Source organism: Oncorhynchus nerka, linkage group LG12 (assembly GCF_034236695.1).
Source record: "Oncorhynchus nerka isolate Pitt River linkage group LG12, Oner_Uvic_2.0, whole genome shotgun sequence".
Lineage (NCBI taxonomy): Eukaryota > Metazoa > Chordata > Actinopteri > Salmoniformes > Salmonidae > Oncorhynchus > Oncorhynchus nerka.
Genome location: NC_088407.1, coordinates 45,095,540 through 45,117,473, shown reverse-complemented (window position 1 = coordinate 45,117,473; position 21,934 = coordinate 45,095,540). Strand labels below are relative to the sequence as shown.

The 21,934-nt window shown below is 42.3% G+C and overlaps 1 protein-coding gene and 1 non-coding gene across 2 annotated transcripts in view; both read left to right on the top strand.

Annotated features, from left to right (window-relative positions):
- LOC115138264 (WD repeat-containing protein 43) overlaps positions 1 to 21,934 on the top strand; it is a 47,186-nt gene that overhangs the window by 15,225 nt on the left and 10,027 nt on the right. Inside the window, exons 8-15 of the mRNA XM_029674941.2 lie at positions 4,066 to 4,225; positions 6,105 to 6,191; positions 6,899 to 7,021; positions 9,156 to 9,296; positions 16,273 to 16,391; positions 16,790 to 16,853; positions 17,112 to 17,225; positions 20,344 to 20,407. Coding sequence (XP_029530801.1) covers positions 4,066 to 4,225; positions 6,105 to 6,191; positions 6,899 to 7,021; positions 9,156 to 9,296; positions 16,273 to 16,391; positions 16,790 to 16,853; positions 17,112 to 17,225; positions 20,344 to 20,407 — 872 coding nt within the window. The remainder of the gene's footprint in view (positions 1 to 4,065; positions 4,226 to 6,104; positions 6,192 to 6,898; positions 7,022 to 9,155; positions 9,297 to 16,272; positions 16,392 to 16,789; positions 16,854 to 17,111; positions 17,226 to 20,343; positions 20,408 to 21,934) is intronic.
- LOC115139110 (small nucleolar RNA SNORA15) lies at positions 8,889 to 9,025 on the top strand. The gene has a single exon (XR_003865071.1). It is a non-coding gene; the product is annotated as a small nucleolar RNA SNORA15 (small nucleolar RNA).

Sequence of the window (21,934 nt, the reverse complement as noted above, 5' to 3'; positions counted from 1 at the left end):
CGAATCCAACTACACCGGCTCCGACGCTCGTCGGATGTGGCAAGGCTTACAAACTATCAGTGATGACAAAGGGAAATCCAGGCGAGAGCTGTCCAGTAACTCAAGCCTAAAAGATTAACTAAATGCTTTCTATGCTAGCTTTGAAGCAAGCAACACTGAACCACACGTGAGCACCAGCTGTTCCGGACGACTGAGATCATGCTCTCCTTAGCGGACGTGAGTAAGACCTTTTTAAACAGGTTAACATTCACAAGGCTGCAGGACCAGACGGATTACCAGGACACTTACTTTGCAAATGCGCTGGCAAGTGGCTTCACTGACATTTTCAACCTCTCCCTGTCCGAGTCTAATACCAGCATGTTTTAAGCAGACCACCATAGTAGTGTCTGTGCCCAAGAAAGACAGTACTTTTGCCAAGGTAACCTATTGCACCGTGCACTCACATCTGTAGCCATGAAATTCCTCAAGGCTAGAAACCCTGGACCCACTTTAATTAGTATACTGCCCAAACAGATCTACAGATACAATCTCTATTGCACTCCACGCTGCCCTTTCCCACCTGGACAAAAGGAAAACTGTGAATGCTCATTGACTACAGCTCAGCATTCAACTCCAATGTGCCCTCCAAGCTCATCACTAAGGTGCATGGTACTGAATCCCTCCCTCTACAATTGGATCCTGTACTTCCTGATGGGCTGCCGCCAGGTGTTCAGGGTGGGCTACACATCCACCACACTGACCCTCAATACCTAGCGGTAGCCCTTCAGGAAGTACAGGATCCAATTGTAGAGGGAGGGATGAGGCCCCTCGGGTGCATGCGTAAGCCCCTCCTGCACTCCGTTCACCTACCACGACTGTGTGGCTGTGCACGACTCCCAACACCATGTTTGCCAATAACACGGTGGTGGTGGGCCTGAACAACAACGAGACTGCTTATAGGGAGGTTAGAGACCTGGCAGTGTTGTGACAGGACTTCAACCTTTCCCTCAATGTGAACAAGACAAAATATGGTTATAGTGGAATACAGGAAACTGAGGGTCGAACCCGGCCCCATTCACATCGACAGGGCTGTAGTGGAGCAGGTCGAGAGCTTCAAGTTCCTCGTCGTCCACGTCTAAGGTCCTATCATGGTCCAAACACACCAACGTGGTGTTGACAACACCCCCCCCCACCCAGGCTGAACATTTTGTCATTGGCCCTCGGATCTTCTACAGCTGCACCATTGAGAGCATCTTGGCTGGCTGCATCCCCGTTTGGCATAGCAACTGCTTGGCATTCGACCACACGGCTCTACAGAGTAGTGTACGGCTCTGTACATCACTGGGGCCAAGATCCCTGACATTCAGGACCTCTATACCATGCGGTGTCAGGAAGAGTCCAGCCACCCATATGGCAAATGCTACCGGAGCACGAAGTCTGGGACCAAAAGGCTCCTGAACAGCTTCTACCCCCCCCCCAAGCCATAAGGCTGCTAAATGGCTGAGGACTGCAGTGACCCTTTTTGCACTCTTTTTGACTATGCCGCACCCCATAATGGCAAAGCAAATACTTTGGCAGCGATTATAGCCTCAAGTCTTTTTTTGTTTGACGCTTCAAGCTTGGCACACCTGTATTTTAGGGAGTTTCTCCCATTCTTCTCTGCAGATCCTCATGCTCTGTCAGGTTGGATGGGGAGCGTTGCTGCACAGCTATTTTCAGGCCTCTCCAGAGATTGTTGATCGGGTTCATGTCCGGGCTCTGGCTGGGCCACTAAGTCAATTCTGACCAGTCTATCCAGTCCCTGCCACTGAGAAACATCCCCACAGCTTGATGCTGCAACCACCATGCTTCACTGTAGGGGTGGTGCCAGTTTTCCTCCAGACGTGAAGCTTGATATTCAGGCCAAAGAGTTCAATCTTGATTTCATCAGACCAGAGGATCTCGTTTCTTGATCACTCCTTTAGTGCCTTTTACTGAAGAGTAGCTTCTGTCTGGCCACGACCATAAAGGCCTGATTGGTGGAGTTCTGCAGAGATGGTTGTCATTCTGGAATGTTCTCCCATCTCCAGAGGAACTCTGTCAATGTGACCATTGGGTTCTTGGTCACCTCCCTCACCAAGGCCCTTCTCCCATGATTGCTCAGTTTGACCGAGTTACCAGCTCTAAGAAGTCTTGGTGGCTCCAAAGTTCTTCCAATTTAATAATGGTGACTGTTAGATGCCACCAAAGCTGAAGGAATGTTTTGATACCCTTCCCTAGATCTGTGGCACAACACAATCCTGTCTCGGAGCTCTACGGACAATTCCTTCGACCTCATGGCTTAGTTTTTGCTCTGGCTTGCACTGTCAACTGTGGGACCTTTATATAGACAGGTGTGTGCCTTTCCAAATCATGTCCAATCAATTGAATTTACCACAGGTGGACTCCAATCAAGATGTAGAAACAACTCTAGGATGATCAATGGAAACAGGATGCACCAGAGCTCAATTTTGAATCAAATAGCAAAGGTGCTGATAACTTATTTACACAAGTGTATATATATATTTTAAAATTTGTAATAAATTAGCAAAAAGTGTGGCACAGTTTCTTAGACCACTACACCACTCTGGAGGCCCACGGGCACCTCATTTATATAGCCATGCTATCATTGCGCATTGTGTAGTTATTTGTTAGATTTTGTCCACCCGCCTCTTGAGGATTGACCACAAGTTCTCAATGGGATTAAGGTCTGGGGAGTTTCCTGGCCATGGACCCAAAATATCGATGTTTTGTTCCCCGAGCCACTTAGTTCTCACTTTTGCCTTATGGCAAGGTGCTCCATCCATGCTGGAAAAGGCATCGTTCATCACCAAACTGTTCCTGGATGGTTGGAAGAAGTTGCTCTCGGAGGATGTGTTGGTAACATTCTTTATTCATGGCTGTGTTCTTAGGCAAAATTGTGAGTGAGCCCACCCTCTTGGCTGAGAAGCAACCCTACACAAGAATGGTCTCAGGATGCTTTACTGTTGGCATGCCACAGGACTGATGGTAGTGCTCACCTTGTCTTCTCCACACAAGCTTTTTTCCAGATGCACCAAACAATTGGAAAGGGGATTCATCAGAGGATATGACTTTACCCCAGTCCTCAGCAGTCCAATCCCTGTACCTTTTGCAGAATATCAGTTTGTCCCTGATGTATTTTCTGGAGAGAAGTGGCTTCTTTGCTGCCCTTAACACCAGGCCATCCTCCAAATTCCTCACATCACTGTGTGTGCAGATGCACTCAACCTGCCTGCTGCCATTCCTGAGCAAGCTCTGTACTGGTGGTGCCCAGATCCCGCAGCTGAATCAACTTTAGGAGACGGTACTGGCGATTGCTGGACTTTCTTGGGCAAGCTGAAGCCTTCACAACATTTGAACCGCTCTTGAAATTTTTGATCCGATAAATGGTTGATTTAGGTGCAATCTTACTGGCAGCAATATCCTTGCCTATGAAGCCCTTTTTCTGCAAAGCAATGATGACTGCATGAGTTTCCTTGCCAGTGACCATGATTGACAGAGGAAGAACAATGTTTCCAAGCACCACCCTCCCTTTGAAGCTTCAAACTCAATCAGCATGACAGAGTGATCTCCAGCCCTGTCCTTGTCAACACACACACATGTGTTAATGAGAGAATCACTGACATGATGTTAGCTGGTCCTTTTGTGGCAGGGCTGAAATGCAGTCAATATTTTTTGGGGGGGATTCAGTTATGCAAATTGCCATCATACAAACTGAGGCAGCAGGTTCATTCTAGCTGGAGGGCTCGGCAGACTTATCTGACTAGCGAATTGCAAACTAGCCTGCTTAATTTACGTGGAAAGGTACCCGGTTGACCACAATTTCTGTAATTGACTGTATAGCTGGCTAGTGGGAAAACACTGGTACACTTCCGATACCTAGGTCGTGTTCAGTAGGCATGAAATGGAAGGAAAGGGGAGGGGCTCATCTGAACTTGTCCAATAAGAAACCATGTTTTTTTGTTGCCCACCAGTTTGTTATGGTGTGCCCTACTTACAAGACCCTGTTTATCTGAAATGCCCTTCTCCACCTTTACTTTTATGTAGGCCTTGTAAGAAGCCGCTGTCCCCCTCCTGTACAGTCCAGATGTCTGGGCTTGAGGACATCCCCGTGCCTGTTCCTCTGTTGGCCGCGGCCCTCACCGCGGACACACGCAGCCTCCTGCTTGCCTATGGCAGCTACCTGCAGCCAGTCATGGAGAGATTGGTGAGTGGTGCACAGTTCAATTGAATATTGTTTTCTCCAACACTCAACTGTAACCCGTCAAGTAGACGTTTACAGCTCAAGGTTGTAGTGCACGTAGCTAATTAAAGATTGTCTTTATTTATTAAGTCTAGGCTGATGATAGGCGAGCAATATTCCTGGCTTGAATGTCGTTTGTGCCGTGGCTCGTCAATGTACAGGTCTCACTTTGACCTGGTCTCACTTTGGTTTTTGCGTTGGTTTCAGCAGAACACTACTTTCTACCCAGTTAGAAAATGTGAACATTCGGGGGAGGGGGGCGAATGAATGCAAAAGAAAATATGGACGTAGATGAATTGCGACCAGATTGATGGACTGTTCAGCAAACATGTTACCTGTGTTAATCTGGCAGTAAATCAGTCACACCATGCTCCTTTGCTAATGGCACATGCTGTCCTGTGCCTCACCCAGTCAATAAATTATTTTTAGCACAGAAGATAAAATACAAATTTTTATTGTTTGGTGCATTCGGAAAGTATTTAGGCACCTTGACACTTTTCACATTTTGTTACATTTCTAAAATGGATACAAAAAATCTTAATCTACACACATTTTAAATACAAAAAATATACCTTATTTACAGAAGTATTCATGAGACTCGAAATTGTGCTCCGATGCATCCTGATTCCATTTATCATCCTTAAGATGTTTCCACAACTTGATTGGAGTCCACCTGTGGTAAATTCAATTGATTGGACATGATTTGGAAAGGCACACACCTGTCTATAGAAGGTGCCACAGTTGACAGTGCATTTTAGAGCAAACACCAAGCCATGTCGAAGGAATTGTCGTAGAGCTCCGAGACAGGATTGTGTGGAGGCACAGATTTGGGGAAGGGTACCAAAACATTTCTGCAGCATTGAAGTTCCACAAGAACACAGTGGCCTCCATTCTTAAATGGAAGAAGATTGGAACCACCAAGACCCTTCCTGGAGCTGGCCACCCAGCCAAACTGAGCAATCGGGGAAGACCAAGAACCCAATGGTCAGAGTTCCTCTGTGGAGATGGGAGAACCTTCCAGATGGACACAGCACAGCACTCTGCAGCACTCTACCCATCAGGCCTTTAATGGTAGCGTGGCCAGATGGAAGCCACTCTTCAGTAAAAGCCACATGACAGCCCACTTGGCGTTTGCCAAAGGGTATCTCAAGACAGTCAGACCATGAGAAACATCCTCTGGTTTGATGAAACCAAGATTGAACTTTTTGTCCTGAATGCCAAGCGTCACATCTGGAGGAAATCTGGCATCATCCCTACGGTGAAGCATGGTGGTGGCAGCATGCTGTGGGGTTGTTTGTCAGTGGCAGATACTGGGAGACTTGTCAGAATCGAGGAAAGTACATAGATCCTTGATGAGAACTTGCTCCAGAAGTGTCCATGCGTGGCCCAGCCAGGGCTTGAACCCAATCGAACATCTCTGGCGAGACCTGAAAATAGCTGTGCAGCAGCTCTCCCCATCCAACCTGACAGAGCTTGCGAGGATCTGCAGACAGGAATGGAAGAAACTCCCCAAATACAGATGTGCCAAGCTTGTAGCATCATACCCAAGAGGACTCGAGGCTGTAATCGTAGCCAAAGGTGCTTCAAAGTACTGAGTAAAGGGTCTGAATACTAATGTAAATGTGATTTCTGTTTAAAACATTTAATAATAATCTAAACCTGTTCACTCATTATGGGCTATTGTGTTGATTGAGTAAAAAAACAATTATCCCTTTTAGAGTAAGGCTGTAATTGAACTGTGGAAAAAGTAGGTGTCTGAATACCTTCCGACTGCACTGTATATAAAACCCACATGTTTATACAGTTACTGACATTTTGTTCCTTCCCTTGTCCCCCCATATAGGATGTGAACACAGCAGAGAGACACGTCTGCCTAACCCGCAATGTCCACACCACCCTCACCATCGCCATGGAAACTACTGTTTCCAAGGTAATGCCCTGTTGATGCCATTTCTGCCTTTTAGTCTGGTCTAAATGGCATGGGCTCGTTTCTGGTATAAATGCAACATGTGAAGTGTTTGTTTCACGATAATCCAGCTAAACTGCATGATCATTACACAAGTGCATCTTGTGCTTGGGGGCCTCTTTAAAATGTCCAGTTTTTTCACAATGCCACAGAAGTCTGAAGTTTTGAGGGAGCGTGCAACTGGCATGCTGACTGCAGGAATATCCACCAGACCTCTTTCCAGAGAATGTATTGTTAATTTCTCTACCATAAGCCGCCTCCATCTTATTAGAGAATTTGACAGTGTGTCGAACCGGCTTCACAACCGCGGACCACGTGTATGGCGTCGTGTGGGCGAGCAGTTTGCTGAGTGCCCCATTATTGTGGTGGGCTTAAGCTACAGGCAACGAACACAATTGCATTTTACCAATTGCAATTTGAATGCACAGGGATTCCCTTGACAAATGATCACAATAGATACTGGCTGATTTTCTAATCCACATCCTAGCTAAATAAACTTTTTTTTAGAAGGTATGACAAATATTCCCAGTCATGTGAAATCCATAGATAAGTGCTTAATACATTTATTTCAAATTGACCTATTTCCTTAAATGAATTGTAAGTCAGTAAAATCTTATTGTTGAGTGTTGCCCTGTTTATTTTTGTTCAATATACATGCTCTTGTCTTTCAGGTGAAAACCCCAGTAGTTAACGCCAAGAGCAAAGTTCTTGTCCCTGGTCTTCCCGGTCACCAAGCGCCGGTCAAAGCAACTTTGGGATCCGAGAAGAGGAAAAAGGGCACAGACACCAAAGAGGTATGTTGACCTTGTCAACCTGCCCTTCTCAACTCTGTTGGCGATTGCAATTAAAAACCTTTACTTTTTGAAGATATGTCTTGGAAACCCAGAACATGAGTTGTCTAGTTTTGGCAGATTTCATTTTTTATTACATTTTTTAAAACTAAGCTTGTCAGTTAAGAACAAATTCTTTTTTTACTGTGACGGCCTTGGAACAGTGGATTAACTGCCTTGTTAAAGGGCAGAATGACAGACCTTTACCATGTCAGCATGGGGATTCGATCTAGCAACCTTTCAGTTACTGGCCCAACGCTCTAACCACTAGGCAACCTGTCGCCCCAGATGCACAACTTAGTTCTGGGGGCAGACTGTTAGAGAAGATGGTAGAATAAGGAGAATGTTTATTTGTATATTTATTTTACTGAATATTGTACAAATGTCGTCCACATGCTGAATTGTGAGTAACTTAAAAAAAAAAAAAATGGAAATGCAATAAACAGCAGGCATAGGCAAAGTAAGTTGCTTAAGCAGAGCGGTAGTTCCTCTCTTGTCAATCTGCCAAATGTCCCTTTTCTGAAATGTAAAAGATAAACACTTTCGAAATCGTAGTTTGATCAGTGACATTCTGCGCACCAGAACAAAGTTTACCGTTAGTTGTCGCATCCCTGAGTCTGACAGACGCTACGATAAGTTATATTAGGTGCATCTGTCCACGAGAGATTAGATTATAAGCGATGATCTGACGGCATTTCACTCAGCAAAATGTTTAAATAATATATCATTAGCAGACTCTTAACCAAAACTTAGATGTGTGCATACAACTTGTGAATGTGTTCCTAGGAATCAAACCCACTATCCTGTGGTTGCAAGCAATGTACCCTCAAAGAAAAATTGGGCACTTGACAAATTTCACTTCTGCTGTGCACAAACTTGAACGTTGTGAAATTTCTACCTTCCAGCGCACGTTTACTATGAACACTGAGGCTGTACCCACTTTAAGTTAGTTTCAGACAGTGGTCAAGTATGCTTTTGTTGCAATTTGATCATATGAGTGGCTATTTCCATGTTAAAATGTTATATCATTGAGTCTACAGTAGCAGCCAATGTGTGGTGTTCAATGTAGGCCTACATTCCATAAGATACAACAAAATATGCTGCAGTGCTTGACCTTAACCTGTTTATCCACTTGTCCTTCAGACAAGGGGACTGCAAATATGGTGTTTGCTAGAAATTACATGTATTATTCCCTCAACGTTATTACTGAGAATCAGACAAGTTGTTCTCCTTTGCCTATTAGCTACTTAGCTTATTCAAAATACAATACTGCCCCTTAGACAGCTCTTTACCCGACTCTTTTCAAATGTCTTTTTGTGCTCTTGTAGTAAGCAATCACTTCTCATTTCTGACTATAAAGCATCTATAACTGGGCTAATAACTCACTAACTAGCAAAGGATATGAACAAATGCGCACATGTGGCTACACACAGCTCTCACTGATCTCAAAAGAAGCCCATCTACTTATGACCGCTCATTCTGAACACAGTCCAGTTCAAAGTGAATGGCAATGGTCTGTTAGCATATAGGCCTACTGCGGCTCTGATTTGGCTATGCGGCACTGGTGTGTAGAGTACAGACTGCATGTCAATGCAATACAATCCTACTCCGAAAAGTGGCTTGTTGCCTCGATCATAATTCCCACAGTAAATGGAAATGTTGCTTGTGTTAACTGAGGGGTGAAACTCATCTCGTGCTTCTCTGTGCGGGCTGATATTTATTCTGTGGAAGTCTCAGGGGAGCTGCGTGCCCGGCACTGTTTAGAGGAAACATTGGTTGCAAGCAGTATGCTCTACTAACGGAGCTACAGAGGACCTGTTGCTGCCATTAGGCATGGACGAATTCTGTGTTACTCTGTCAGTAGTAAATGCAGTCAGACACCATGCAAAAGTATTGTTTCACTCCTCTCTTACTAAGGCCGAGTGCTATCCTGTGTCTTAGCCAGTCAACGGAGGAGTGAACACATTGTAGCACAGCAAATAAAATACTCTATAACCCTTCTTTCAAGTTGTATCTGTTAGCAGCAAACTGATTGTGCTTTGCCTCATTTACTTCGCTGTTAACCCATCCACTGCTACTCCAACTTTTTCCTCCACAGATGTCCATAGAGGAGCGACTGGGAGAGATCGACTTGTCACGTGAGAAGGGCGGAGTCAAGGAAACCCCCTCTCTGCAGACGGACAACTTCGCGGTGCTACTGGTGCAGGGTCTGGAGAGCAAGGACGCTGACATCCTCAATGTGAGCGGGCCCTTTTATTTGTGAATATATGGGCTCCGATATGCCAGATAAGGCACTTGCTACACACCACAAGATCCCTGTAGTGTTCAGAAAAATTTCTCTCACTGATTTGGGGGTTTGTAATATCCAAAGTCTCCAGTGATCATGTGATGTCAAAACTATTTTTTGTCACTATAGTGAATGCTTTGAGCAACAAAACTAACGCGTGCTCAACTAGGGGTCAAAACAGATTGACAACATGTAAACTACAGTGCATTCGGGAAGTATTCAGGCCCCTTTGCACATTTTGTTACGTTACAGCCTTAATCTAAAATGGATTAAAGTAATACATTGTTTTTTCCCCCTCATTAATATACACCATAATGGCAAAGCAAAAATAGGTTTAGATATTTTTGCAAATGTAGAAACTGATACCATGTTTATGTAAGTATTCAGACCCTTTACTCAGGACTTTGTTGAAGCACCTTTGGTAACAATTACAGCCTCGAGTCTACTTGGGTATGACTCTAAGCTTGTCACATCTGTATTTTGGGAGTTTCTTCCATTCTTCTCTGCAGATCCTCCTAAGCTCTGTCAGGTTGAATGGAGAGTGTCGAAGCACATCTGTTCAAGTCCGGCCTCTGGCTGAGCCATTCAAGGACATTCCGAGGCCAGTCCTGCTTTGTTTTGGTCGTTGTCCTGTTGGAAGGCGAGCTCTGTTAGTGACCATTAGGTTCTTGGTCTTCTCCCTGACCCAAGGCCCTTCCCCGATTGCTCAGTTTGGCTGGGCTGCCAGCTCTAGGAAGAGTCTCTTGGTGGTTCCAAACTACGTCCTTATAAGAATGATGGAGGCCTCTTCTTGGGGATCTAAAATGCTGCAATTTTTTTGGTATCCTTCCCCAGATCTGTGGCTCGACACAATCCTGTCTCGGACCACTATGGAGGATTCCTTCGACCTCATGGCTTGGTTTTTGCTCTGACATGCACTGTCAACTGTGGGACCTTATGTAGACGGGTGTGCCTTTACAAATCATGTCCAATCAATTGAATTTACCACAGGTGGACTCATATCAAGTTGTAGAAACATCTGAGGGATGTTCAATGGAAACAGGTCGCACCTGAGCTCAATTTCAAGTCTCATAGAAAAGGGTCTGAATATTTATTTAAATAAGTTATTTCTGTGGTTTTTATAAATATTCTCTGTCATTTTGTGGTATTGTGTGTAGATTGAGGAACACAATCAATTTAATATATTTTAGAATAAAGCTATACTGTAACACAGTGGAAAAAGTGAAGTGGTCTGAATGGTTTCCAAATTCACTGTTTAGTCTCAATGCTTATTGAACATAAAGACATTTGCACAATGAGCACCTGTCTTTCAAATGCTTTAGTTGTTGGTTAGCTAGCTAGTGGAGTTTTGCCATCTTAGCATTAACATGAAGTCAGTCAACATTACATGGTAACAAGAACTTGCTGAAATGAGCCACCTACGATTCCACACGGCAGCTTCTTGTCATTGTTGCTAGTGATGTTTAAATGTTAATGTTAGGCCTATAATTTTTTATGCGGTGCCGTTATCACAAAACTACCACTAACATAGCGTTTCCCAAACTGTCCTGGGGACCCCAAGGGGTATTCATTTTTGGTTTTGCTCTAGCACTACACAGCTGATTCAAATGATCAACGCTGGATAATGAGTTTGAATTTGAATCAGCTGAGTAGGTGTTTGGGAAACGCTGCACCAACAGGTCCCCATCCTAATGAAACTGCACAATTTTACCAAATACACTTGAAGTTTACATACACTTAGGTTGGAGTCATTAAAACTAGATTTTCAACCACTCCACAAATTACTTGTTAAATATCCCGGATCCGGGAGAATTGTCATCAACTACACTAATTAGCATAGCGCAACGGTCAAAATATTACTAGAAAATATTCATGGAGTCACAAGTGAAATATAGTGAAACACAGCTTAGCCTTTTGTTAATCACCCTTTCATCTTAGATTTTGAAATTATGCATTACAGCCAAAGCAAGACAAGCATTTGTAAGTTTATCGATAGCCTAGCATAGCATTATGTCCAGCTAGCAGCAGGAAGCTTGGTCATGAAAATCAGAAAAGCAATCAAATTAACCGTTTATCTTTGATCTTTGGATGTTTTCACTGACGAGACTCCCAGTTAGATAGCAAATGTTCCTTTTGTTCCATAACGATGAATTTTATACCCGAAATACCTCCTTTTGTTGGTTATGTTGATAAATCCACAGGAAATCGCGGTCATGACAACGCTGAATTTTTTCCCCCCAAATTATGTCCATAATATCGACAAACATGGCAAATGTTTTTTAAAATCAATCCTCAAGGTGTTTTTAAAATCTATTCGTTAATATATCAACCGGGACAATTGGTTTTTCAGTAGGAGCGAGAGGAAAAATGACTACCTCTGTCTTTTACGCAAGAATCACTCAGAGCGATCAGCTGGCCACTGACTCAATGTAGTCGTTTACGCTCATTCTTCAAAATAAAGGCCTGAAACTACGTCTAAAGGCTGTAGACACCTTAACCTCTTACGTCGACCCGACACGCATGCGTCCCATCTAGCCATCTGGAAATGCGCTACGCTAAATGCTAATAGCACTCGTTAAAACTCAAACCTTCATTAAAACACACATGCAGGGTACTGAATTAAAGCTACACTCGTTGTGAATCCAGCCAAGAAGTCAGATTTTTAAAATGCTTTTCGGCGAAAGCATGAGAAGCTATTATCTGATAGCATGCCACACCCCGAAATACCCCAAGGGGACGTAAACAAAATAATTAGCATAGCCGGCGCTACACAAAACGCAGAAATAAAATATAAAACATTCATTACCTTTGACGATCTTCTTTGTTGGCACTCCTAGATGTCCCATAAACATCACTATTGGGTCTTTTTTTCGATTAAATCGGTCCATATATAGCCTAGATATCGATCTATGAAGACTGTGTGATCAAGGAAAAAACACCGTTTTAAAACGCAACGTCATTTTTTTTAATTAAAAAAGTCGACTATAAACTTTCACAAAACACTTCGAAATACTTTTGTAATTCAACTTTAGGTATTATTAAACGTTAATAATCAATCAAATTGATCACGGGGTGATGTGTATTCAATAGCTCCACGTCTTGAAATCATGTTCAGAAATTTCTACTCCAAAACATCCTGTCGGAGACCGGAAGGAATGGGCTCTCACTCGTTTCACCAAGAAACAAAGTGCAGGCAATTGACAAGACTGGCGACATCGTGTGGAAGCTGTAGGACTTGCAATCTCAGCCCCATTTAATTTGCTTTCCGATAGACAATACATGCAAGTGGCGCATTGATATATTTTTCAGTTTTTCTTCTGCTTTTCGATGAAACAGACGTTCTGTTATAGTCACAGCCGTGATTTAACAAGTTTTAGAAACGTCTGAGTGTTTTCTATCCACACATACTAATCATATGCATATACTATATTCCTGGCATGAGTAGCAGGATGCTGAAATGTTGCGCCATTTTTAACAGAATGTTCGAAAAGGTAGGGGGTAGACTTAACAGGTTAAGGAAGCCACAGAAAAAGGAATCTGGTTGATATCCCTTTCAATGGGCAATAGGGATGCATAGAAAGACAGGTTTTTTTCTCAGGATTCCGCCTGCAATATCAGTTCTGTTATATTCACAGACAATATTTTTACAGTTTTGGAAACTTTAGAGTGTTTTCTATCCTAAGCTGTCAATTATATGCATATTCTAGCATCTGGTCCTGAGAAATAGGCGGTTTGCTTTGAATGTTACTTTTCCTAAATTAAAAATAGTGCCCCCTAGTTTCAAGAGGCTAACAAGCTATCATTTTGGCAAGTCTGTTAGGACATTTTCCAACAATTGTTTACAGATAATTATTTCACTTATAAATCACTACATCACAATTCCAATTGGTCAGAAGTTTACCTACACTAAGTTGACTGTGCCTTTTTAACCTCTTAAGTCGACCCTCTACTTTTTTGAACATTCTGTTAAAAATCGCGCAACATTTCAGCGCCCTGCTACTCATGCCAGGAATATAGTATATGCATTTGCTTAGTCTGTGTGGATAGAAAACACTCAGACGTTTTAAAAACTGGTTAAATCACTGCTGTGGCTTTACCAGAACGGCATTTACATCAAAAAGCACAGGAAAAACTGATCACTGAAAATGGGGAAAATATATCCATGCGCTACTTGAACCCATTGATAAAGGTGAACCACAATTAATTGACTGAGGTTGCAGTACCTACAGCTTCCACAGGTGTCTAGAGTCTTGTCATTTCCCTTCGAGTTTTTCTTGGTCAAACACATACAGGACATCAGATCTCCTCCGGTCTAGGACCGGATATTTTCGTTGAGTTTCTAGCCGGACATTTTTCCAGACGGACAGCTAATGATCTTTACATCGCCTCCTGATGAATTTTATCGCTTATTAACGTTTACTAATACCTAAAGTTGCATTACAAACGTATTTCAAGTGTTTTGTGAAAGTTTATCGTCGACTTTTTGAATTTTAAAAATGACGTTACGTTTTGAAACAATGTTTTTTTCGTTTATCACACAGTCTACATATAACGATATCTAGGCTTTATATGGACCGATTTAATCGAAATAAAGACCCAAATAGTGTTTATGGGACATCTAGGAGTGCCAACAAAGAAGATGGTGAAAGGTAATGAATGTTTTCTATTTTATTGTGCGGTTTGTGTAACGCCGAAATGCTAATTATTTTGTTTACGTCCCCTGTGCGTCTTTTGGGGTGTTGCATGCTATCAGATAATAGCTTCTCATGCTTTCGCCGAAAAGCATTTTAAAAATCTGACTTGTTGCCTGGATTCACAACGAGTGTAGCTTTAATTCGATACCCTGCATGTGTATTTTAATGAACTTTTGAGTTTTAACTAATACTATTAGCATTTAGCGTAGCGCATTTGCATTTCCAGAGCTCTAGTTGGGACGCAAGCGTCCCGAGTAGAAGCAACAGGTTAAACAGCTTGGAAAATTCCAGAAAATTATGTCATGGCTTTAGAAGCTTCTTATAGGCTAATTGACATTAGTCAATTGAAGGTGTACCTATGTATGTATTTCAAGCCCTACCTTCAAACTCAGTGCCTCTTTGCTTGACATCATGGGAAAATAAAAAATCAGCCAAGACCCCAGAAAAAAATGTAGACCTCCACATGTCTGGTTCATCCTTGGGAGTTATTTCCAAATGCCTGAAAATACCACGTTCATCTGTACAAACAATAGTACGCAAGTATAAATAACATGGGACCACGCATCCGTCATACTTCTCAGGAAGGAGACTCGTTCTGTATCCTAGAGATGAACGTACTTTGGTGCGAAAAGTACAAATCAATCCCAGAACAGCAGCAAAGGACCATGTGAAGATGCTGGAGGAAACAAGTGCAAAAGTATTTATATCCACAGTAAAAACAAGTCCTTTATCGACAACCTGAAAGGCCGCTCTGCAAGGAAGAAGCCACTGGTCCAAAACTGCCATAAAGCCAGACTACGGTTTGCAACTACACATGGGGACAAAGATCGTCCTTTTTGGAGAAATGTCCCCTGGTCTGATGAAACAAAAATAGAACTGTTTGGCCATAATGACCATTGTCATGTTTGGAGGAAAAGGGGGAGGCTTGTAAGCTGAAGAACACCATCCCAACCGTGAAGCACGGGGGTGGCAGCATCATGTTGTGGGGGTGCTTTGCTGCAGGAGGGACTGGTGGCCTTCACAAAATAGATGGCTTCATGAGGAAGAAAAATAATGTGGATATATTGAAGCAACATCTCAAGACATCCGTCAGGAAGTTAAAGCTTGGTTGCAAATGGGTCTTCCGAATGGACTATGACCCCAAGCATACTTCCAAAGTTGTGGCAAAATGGCTAAAGGACAACGAAGTCAAGGTATTGGAGTGACCATCACAAAGCCCTGACCTCAATCCTATAGAAGATTTGTGGGCAGAACTGAAAAAGCATCTGTGAGCAAGGAGGCCCTCAAACCTGACACCAGCTCTGTCAGGATGAGGAATGGGCTAAAATTCACTCAACTTATTGTGGGTAGCTTGTGGAAGGCTTCCCGACACGTTTGACCCAAGTTAAACCTCTCTACCAAATACTAATTGAGTGTACGTGACGTGACACACTGGGAATGTGGTGAAAGAAATTAAAGTTGAAATAATTCGCTCTACTATTATTGACAATTCACATTCTAAAAATAGTGGTGATCCTAACTGATCTAGATAGGGAGTTTTTACTAGGATTAAATGTATTTGGTTAAGGTTTATGTAAACCTCTGACTTCAAATGTACTTAATTCTCCATGCTGTAAGTAGATGTGCATCTTTAAAATTGTTTGCAACGGAGATCAAGCACTCCGCACGTCATCTTTCAGTTAAAAATGGCAATGAGACAGCAAAGCGATAGCAGCAAGGTCCTTTATGACAATACTATAATAAGAAAATGCCAACCTTTGAGGTCTAAATGAGCTACACTGGCAGTACAGGTGCAATGCTGTACAAACCATTGCTGACCAATAAGGGACAGAGAGAAAATCATAGGACTGCTGTAGATCCAACTGCATTGCCCCGTAGTGGTCATACACAGGACCATATCTGAATTGTGAATGCATGTAAATGTTGTTTAAAAAAAGTTTAAATGACAATCGTACTTTGAAACATTGAACCTTTTTAAATTTGTCACATCGCTAATTGGTATCTGACATTCAGAATCATAAAGCATGTCTACCGCCCCCATCGCATCATTTTTGTGGCGTTTCAGCCAGCCAATCTTTATCTTCCGCTTTATTTGTAGTTTATAGAATAAAGGTAAATTGGTATGGAGTTTTTTTGTTAAGTAAGATCCCTGACCCTTCTTCCTTTTGTCAGTGACATACATTTAGTTTCTCTGAAATCTGTTAATTGACATTGGTCTCTCCTCTGCCTCACAGAATGTGTTTCAGACCCAGAAGGATAACTTAATAAAGAAAACAGTTTCCCGGTTACCCATCCCTGCCGTCTTGCCATTGGTGGAAGAGCTCACCAAGAGAATGCAAGGGCATCCATACACGTAAGTGAATACCCCCGAATCGGATAGGATCAGATGTTGATGATATTCACATTCCCATTGATGGAAGCCAAAGACCAACTAAATTCTGCCGCTAACTCTTTATTTACCTTGAGTCATTTAGCAGACGTTCTTATCCAGAGTGATTTACAGGAGCAATAAGGGTTAAGTGCTTTGCTCAAGGTCACGTTAGTAGATTTTTAACCAAGTCCGCTCAAGGATTAGAACCAGTGAACTTTTTGGGCCATTACTGGCCCAATGCCATTACTGGCCCTATTGTTTTTTAGTCAAATCTAGTTGAAGGCATCATTCCTAAACCCTTCACCCTGATATTGTTTCCTGAAGGGAACCCAACTTCACCCCAACTCAACTAGTTTCTCCTTTTCCCATTTGTACTACAGGGCAGTGCTGATGGTGCGATGGCTCAAGGCTGTTCTCATGCAGCACACCTCCTACCTGTCCTCGGTGAGTCTATTCTTGGGTGTCTTCAGCTAGCTGCTAACTTAAACCCAAAACATGGTTTGTTCTGGGGAATGTATAAAAATAAATTGTTCAGCTCATTTGGAGAGTTAAGTTTTGTTTTTGACCAACAAGTTTATACAGTTGTACACACTTATACAGTCAGATTATTGACCCAGGACCAATGTTTATACTTCCTCAAAACGAGGAGTGATTTTATTATATTTTATACTGGTCTATGCTTTTGTTCTATCCCCGTACCAGTTGCCAGACCTGGTGTCTCAGCTGGGAGTGTTGTACCACATGATTGAGAGCAGAGTCAAAATGTTCCACAAACTGACCAAGCTGCACGGCAAGCTCTATCTGCTCATGACACGGGTACGTCTTGGCACTAGTTGTTTTCACTCCACAGTTAATTCAAGTGCTACTACCAAAAACTCGACATGGGAAACCAGGTCCAGGGAAAAACCTAAGCTGTGTTTGAATAACCATACTAACGTAAATGTATATTACATACTTAATGAGTATATACAGTTGAAATTAGAAGTTCACATACACCAAATACATTTCAACTCAGTTTTTCACAATTCCTGACATTTAATCCTAGTAAAAATTCAGTTAGGATTACCACTTTATTTTAAGAATGTGGAATGTCAGAATAATAGTAGTGATTTATTTATTTCATCACATTCCCAGTGGGTCAGAAGATTACATGCACTCAATTAGTATTTGGTAGCCTTCCACAAAAAGTTGGGTGAATTTTGGCCCATTTCTCCTGACAGAGCTGGTGTGACACTGCAGCACCTGACTGCATTTGCTGCCATTGAATGAATAGAACGGGTGTCCCTATTCAAGCCAATGATGGCATAATGTGTATGCTGGTGGCTATTGCGAGTGTACCCATAAGAGCAGGAAGTAAAATACAATGCATTTTGCAAGTATTCATACCCCTTCACTTTTTCCACATCTTAGTTACATTATAGCCTTATTCTAAAATTGATAACATTTGTCATTATGGTGTGTGTGGATTTAGGAAACAAAGTGAAAACAGGTTTTGAGAAATTTTTGAAAATGTTTAAAAATGTAAACAGTGCATGTCAGAGCAAAAACTAAGCTATGAGATCGAAGGATTTGTCCAAAGAGCTCCAAGACAGGGTTTTGTCGAGGCACAGATCCGGAAAAGGTTACCAAAACACTTCTGCAGCATTGAAGGTCCCCAAGAACACAGTGGCCTACATCGTTCTTAAATGGAAACACTAAGACTCTTCCTAGAGCTGGCTGCCCGGCCAAACTGAGCAATCGGGAGAAGGGCCTTGGTCAGGGAGGTGACCAAGAACCTGATGGTCACGCTGACAGAGCTTCTCTGTGGGGATGGTAGAACCTTCCAGAAGACAACCATCTCTGCAGCGCTCCACCAATCAGGCCATTTTGTGGAGTGCCCAGAAGTAAAGCACATGACAGCCTGCTTGGAGTTTCCTGAAAGGCACATAAAGGACTCTGATAACGAGAAACAAGATTCTCTGGTCTGAAGAAACCAAGATTGAACTCATTGGTCTGCATGCCAAGTGTCATGTTTATAAGAAACCTGGCACTATCCCTACAGCAATGTTTTTTCAGCGGCGGGGACTGGGAGACGAGATTAACGGCGCAAAGTACAGAGTTCTTTGATGAAAACCTGCTCAGGACCTCAGACTGGGGCGAAGGTTCACCTTAAAACAGGACAACGATCCTAAGCACACAGCCAAGACAATGCAGGATTAGCTTTGGGACAAGTGTCAATGTCCTTGAGAGGCTCGGACAAACATCTCTCTGGAGACCTGAAAATAGCTGTGCAGCTATGCTCCCCATCCAACCTGAGATTTTGAGTGGATCTGTAGAGAAGAATGGGAGAAACAGGTGTGCCAAGCTTGTACCCAAGAAGATGTGAGGCTACACTTGCTGCCGAAGGTGCTTAAACAATGTACTGAGTAAAGGGTCTGAATACTTACGTAAATGTGATATTTTCTACATGAGCACATTTTTGAACCCAGTTGTCATTATGGGCTATTGTGTGTAGATTGAGGGGAATAAACTTTTTCACTTTAAAATAAAGCTGTAATGTAACAATGTTGATAAAGTCAAGCGGTCGGGTTCAACTTAACTGACATTTACAAAAAAGTCGTTGCATTGCCACTTCAGTTAACCTGTTGCTTCTACTCGGGACGCTTGCGTCCCAACTAGAGCTCTGGAAATGCAAATGCGCTACGCTAAATGCTAATAGTATTAGTTAAAACTCAAAAGTTCATTAAAATACACATGCAGGGTATCGAATTAAAGCTACACTCGTTGTGAATCCAGGCAACAAGTCAGATTTTTAAAATGCTTTTCGGCGAAAGCATGAGAAGTTATTATCTGATAGCATGCAACACCCCAAAAGACCCACAGGGGACGTAAACAAAATAATTAGCATTTCGGCGTTACACAAACCGCACAATAAAATAGAAAATATTCATTACCTTTCACCATCTTTGTTGGCACTCCTAGATGTCCCATAAACACTATTTGGGTCTTTATTTCGATTAAATCGGTCCATATAAAGCCTAGATATCGTTATATGTAGACTGTGTGATAAACGAAAAAAACAGTTTCAAAACGTAACGTCATTTTTTAAAATTCAAAAAGTCGACGATAAACATTCACAAAACCACTTCGAAATACGTTTGTAATGCAACTTTAGGTATTAGTAAGCGATAAAATTCATCAGGAGGCGATGTAAAGATCATTAGCTGTCCGTCTGGAAAAATGTCCGGCTAGAAACTCAACGAAAATATCCGGTCCTAGACCGGATTAGATACGGTGTCCTGTATGTGTTTGACCAAGAAAAAACTCGAAGGGAAATGACAAGACTCTAGACACCGTGTGGAAGCTGTAGGTACTGCAACCTCAGTCAATTAATTGTGGTTCACCTTTATCAATGGGTTCAAGTAGCGCATGGATATATTTTCCCCATTTTCAGTGATCAGTTTTTCCTGTGCTTTTCGATGTAAATGCCGTTCTGGTAAAGCCACAGCAGTGATTTAACCAGTTTTTTAAACGTCTGAGTGTTTTCTATCCACACAGACTAAGCAAATGCATATACTATATTCCTGGCATGAGTAGCAGGGCGCTGAAATGTTGCGCGATTTTTAACAGAATGTTCAAAAAAGTAGAGGGTCGACTTAAGAGGTTAACAACATTTGAATGAACTTTCTATATTGTCTTGAAAAAGATTGCATCACAATACCAGGCAGCCATTGTGAGTGTTCCCATGAAATGACCAGTCAACTGCCAGGGTTAGAAGTTCCAAACCAAGTATTTCTGTGTGCTGCTGCATTGTTGCCAAGGCCAGTGTTTCCCATGACTATCTGCAGTCCTGTGCTCAACAGGACAATGCCTTCATTGGACAAATGAAACTGTCCATTCAGCTTTTCCCCCACCTGTGGCAACTGCTGCCTCCTAAAGTGTTTTTCTCTCCCAGGTGGTGACAGGTGACAGTGGTGTCACAGACGTGGACCATACGGCCAAGCTTGTCTACGAGGACGGTAAGGTCTCACTTTTTTTATTTTATTTTTATACCTTTATCACTCTCTGTATCCTCTATTTATTTATACACACACACACACAGTATATTGCTTGGTTAACAATGATTTGAAAACGGATAAGCAGGAGAGCAATCGGGGAGTGGTGTGTTCGGATTTGCATACCCTGACCGGCATGCCAAATCACAACTACAGCTTTTGCTGGGCAGCCAGCGAACTTACTCATTATGGCACTGTATAAAACTGCATTAGAAATTGGCTTTTGATTAAATAATTAGGGCCGGTAGCTATTTCCTATTAGGGCTCGGGAATATGGCCAAAATATCAATGTTTTAATGTTTGTCGGCTATTTAGCAGTATTTTATGTTTCTGAACAATACATTTTCTAAATATGGTTTATGAGTAGTAGGCTTGGGTGGTATTCTGTATATTTTGAAATAGCCACGGGATGATTTTTCAATACCTTTGGAACTATTGCTGACTGTTTTTCAATGCATTTTAATGTTTGTAGCAACTTGAGTAAATACCTGCAGTAAACTTGAGCGGAACGTTAGGCGCTAAAGCAGATCGCATTAATTTCCCCTACCACATTATTTTACATTATGAAGCTTACCGTAGTTCCCCAGAACAGTTGAGCCAGTCAGGTGTTTGTAAATGGCACAATGCGGGAGCGGGAGCTGCTGAGTCCAGCTGTTTGGCATGGGATGTGTTTTATATTGAAAGTCATCTTTTTTTCCCCTTCAATATTGTGATCTGGGACATGCAACTATAGTTTTTCTTCACAGAAAATACAGTAGCGCAACACATTCGGCAGAAAATGGCTTAATTTTCATCAAATGACAACAGAAATGCAATGCTATTTGGTTGGCAGCCACAAGTAAATGAGCTTACAATGAAAAAGCACTTTTTTTTACAAAAACAATGCATGTTTATCATAGAAACTGTATTATATATAGTTCCTAATGTTTTGCTTGAAGTTAATCTTGCGTTTTACCGGTGAAAAGTCGGCTGGCTACACTGAGAAGTAGCTACACATCAGTCAGAGCACAGAATGCCCATACATGAACTGTCATCTGAGTGGAATGACACTGAAGCACAAAATTACTGTGATGCCGAGCAGGGGGGAAAATCCTGTGAGAAACGCAGAATTCCGCTTTAACTCGACCCGTAGTTTGACCTGCTAGTGGCTGAATTAATAAGGTGATGGGGCATCTTTGCCCCCCCCTTTCCCGGAACAGTTTTCCCAGAGCAGGCGTCAGACCCGTTGCCCTAGTGACTCTGGACTCCACACAGACACAGCGTGTAGCCTACACATGCTGCTCCAGAGCCCATAGTGTTCTTCCTTCGAACAAGCGTAAAACATCCCTAAAAACCTTGTTTATTTGTATAATGGATCCCCATTAGTTCCTACCAAGGAAGCAGCTATTCTTCCTAGGGGCTAGCAAAGTTAAGGCAGTTTATACAATTTTAAAAAAACATTACATTACATTCTCATATTTAACGCACTGTGCGCCTTAAATAAGGCACATA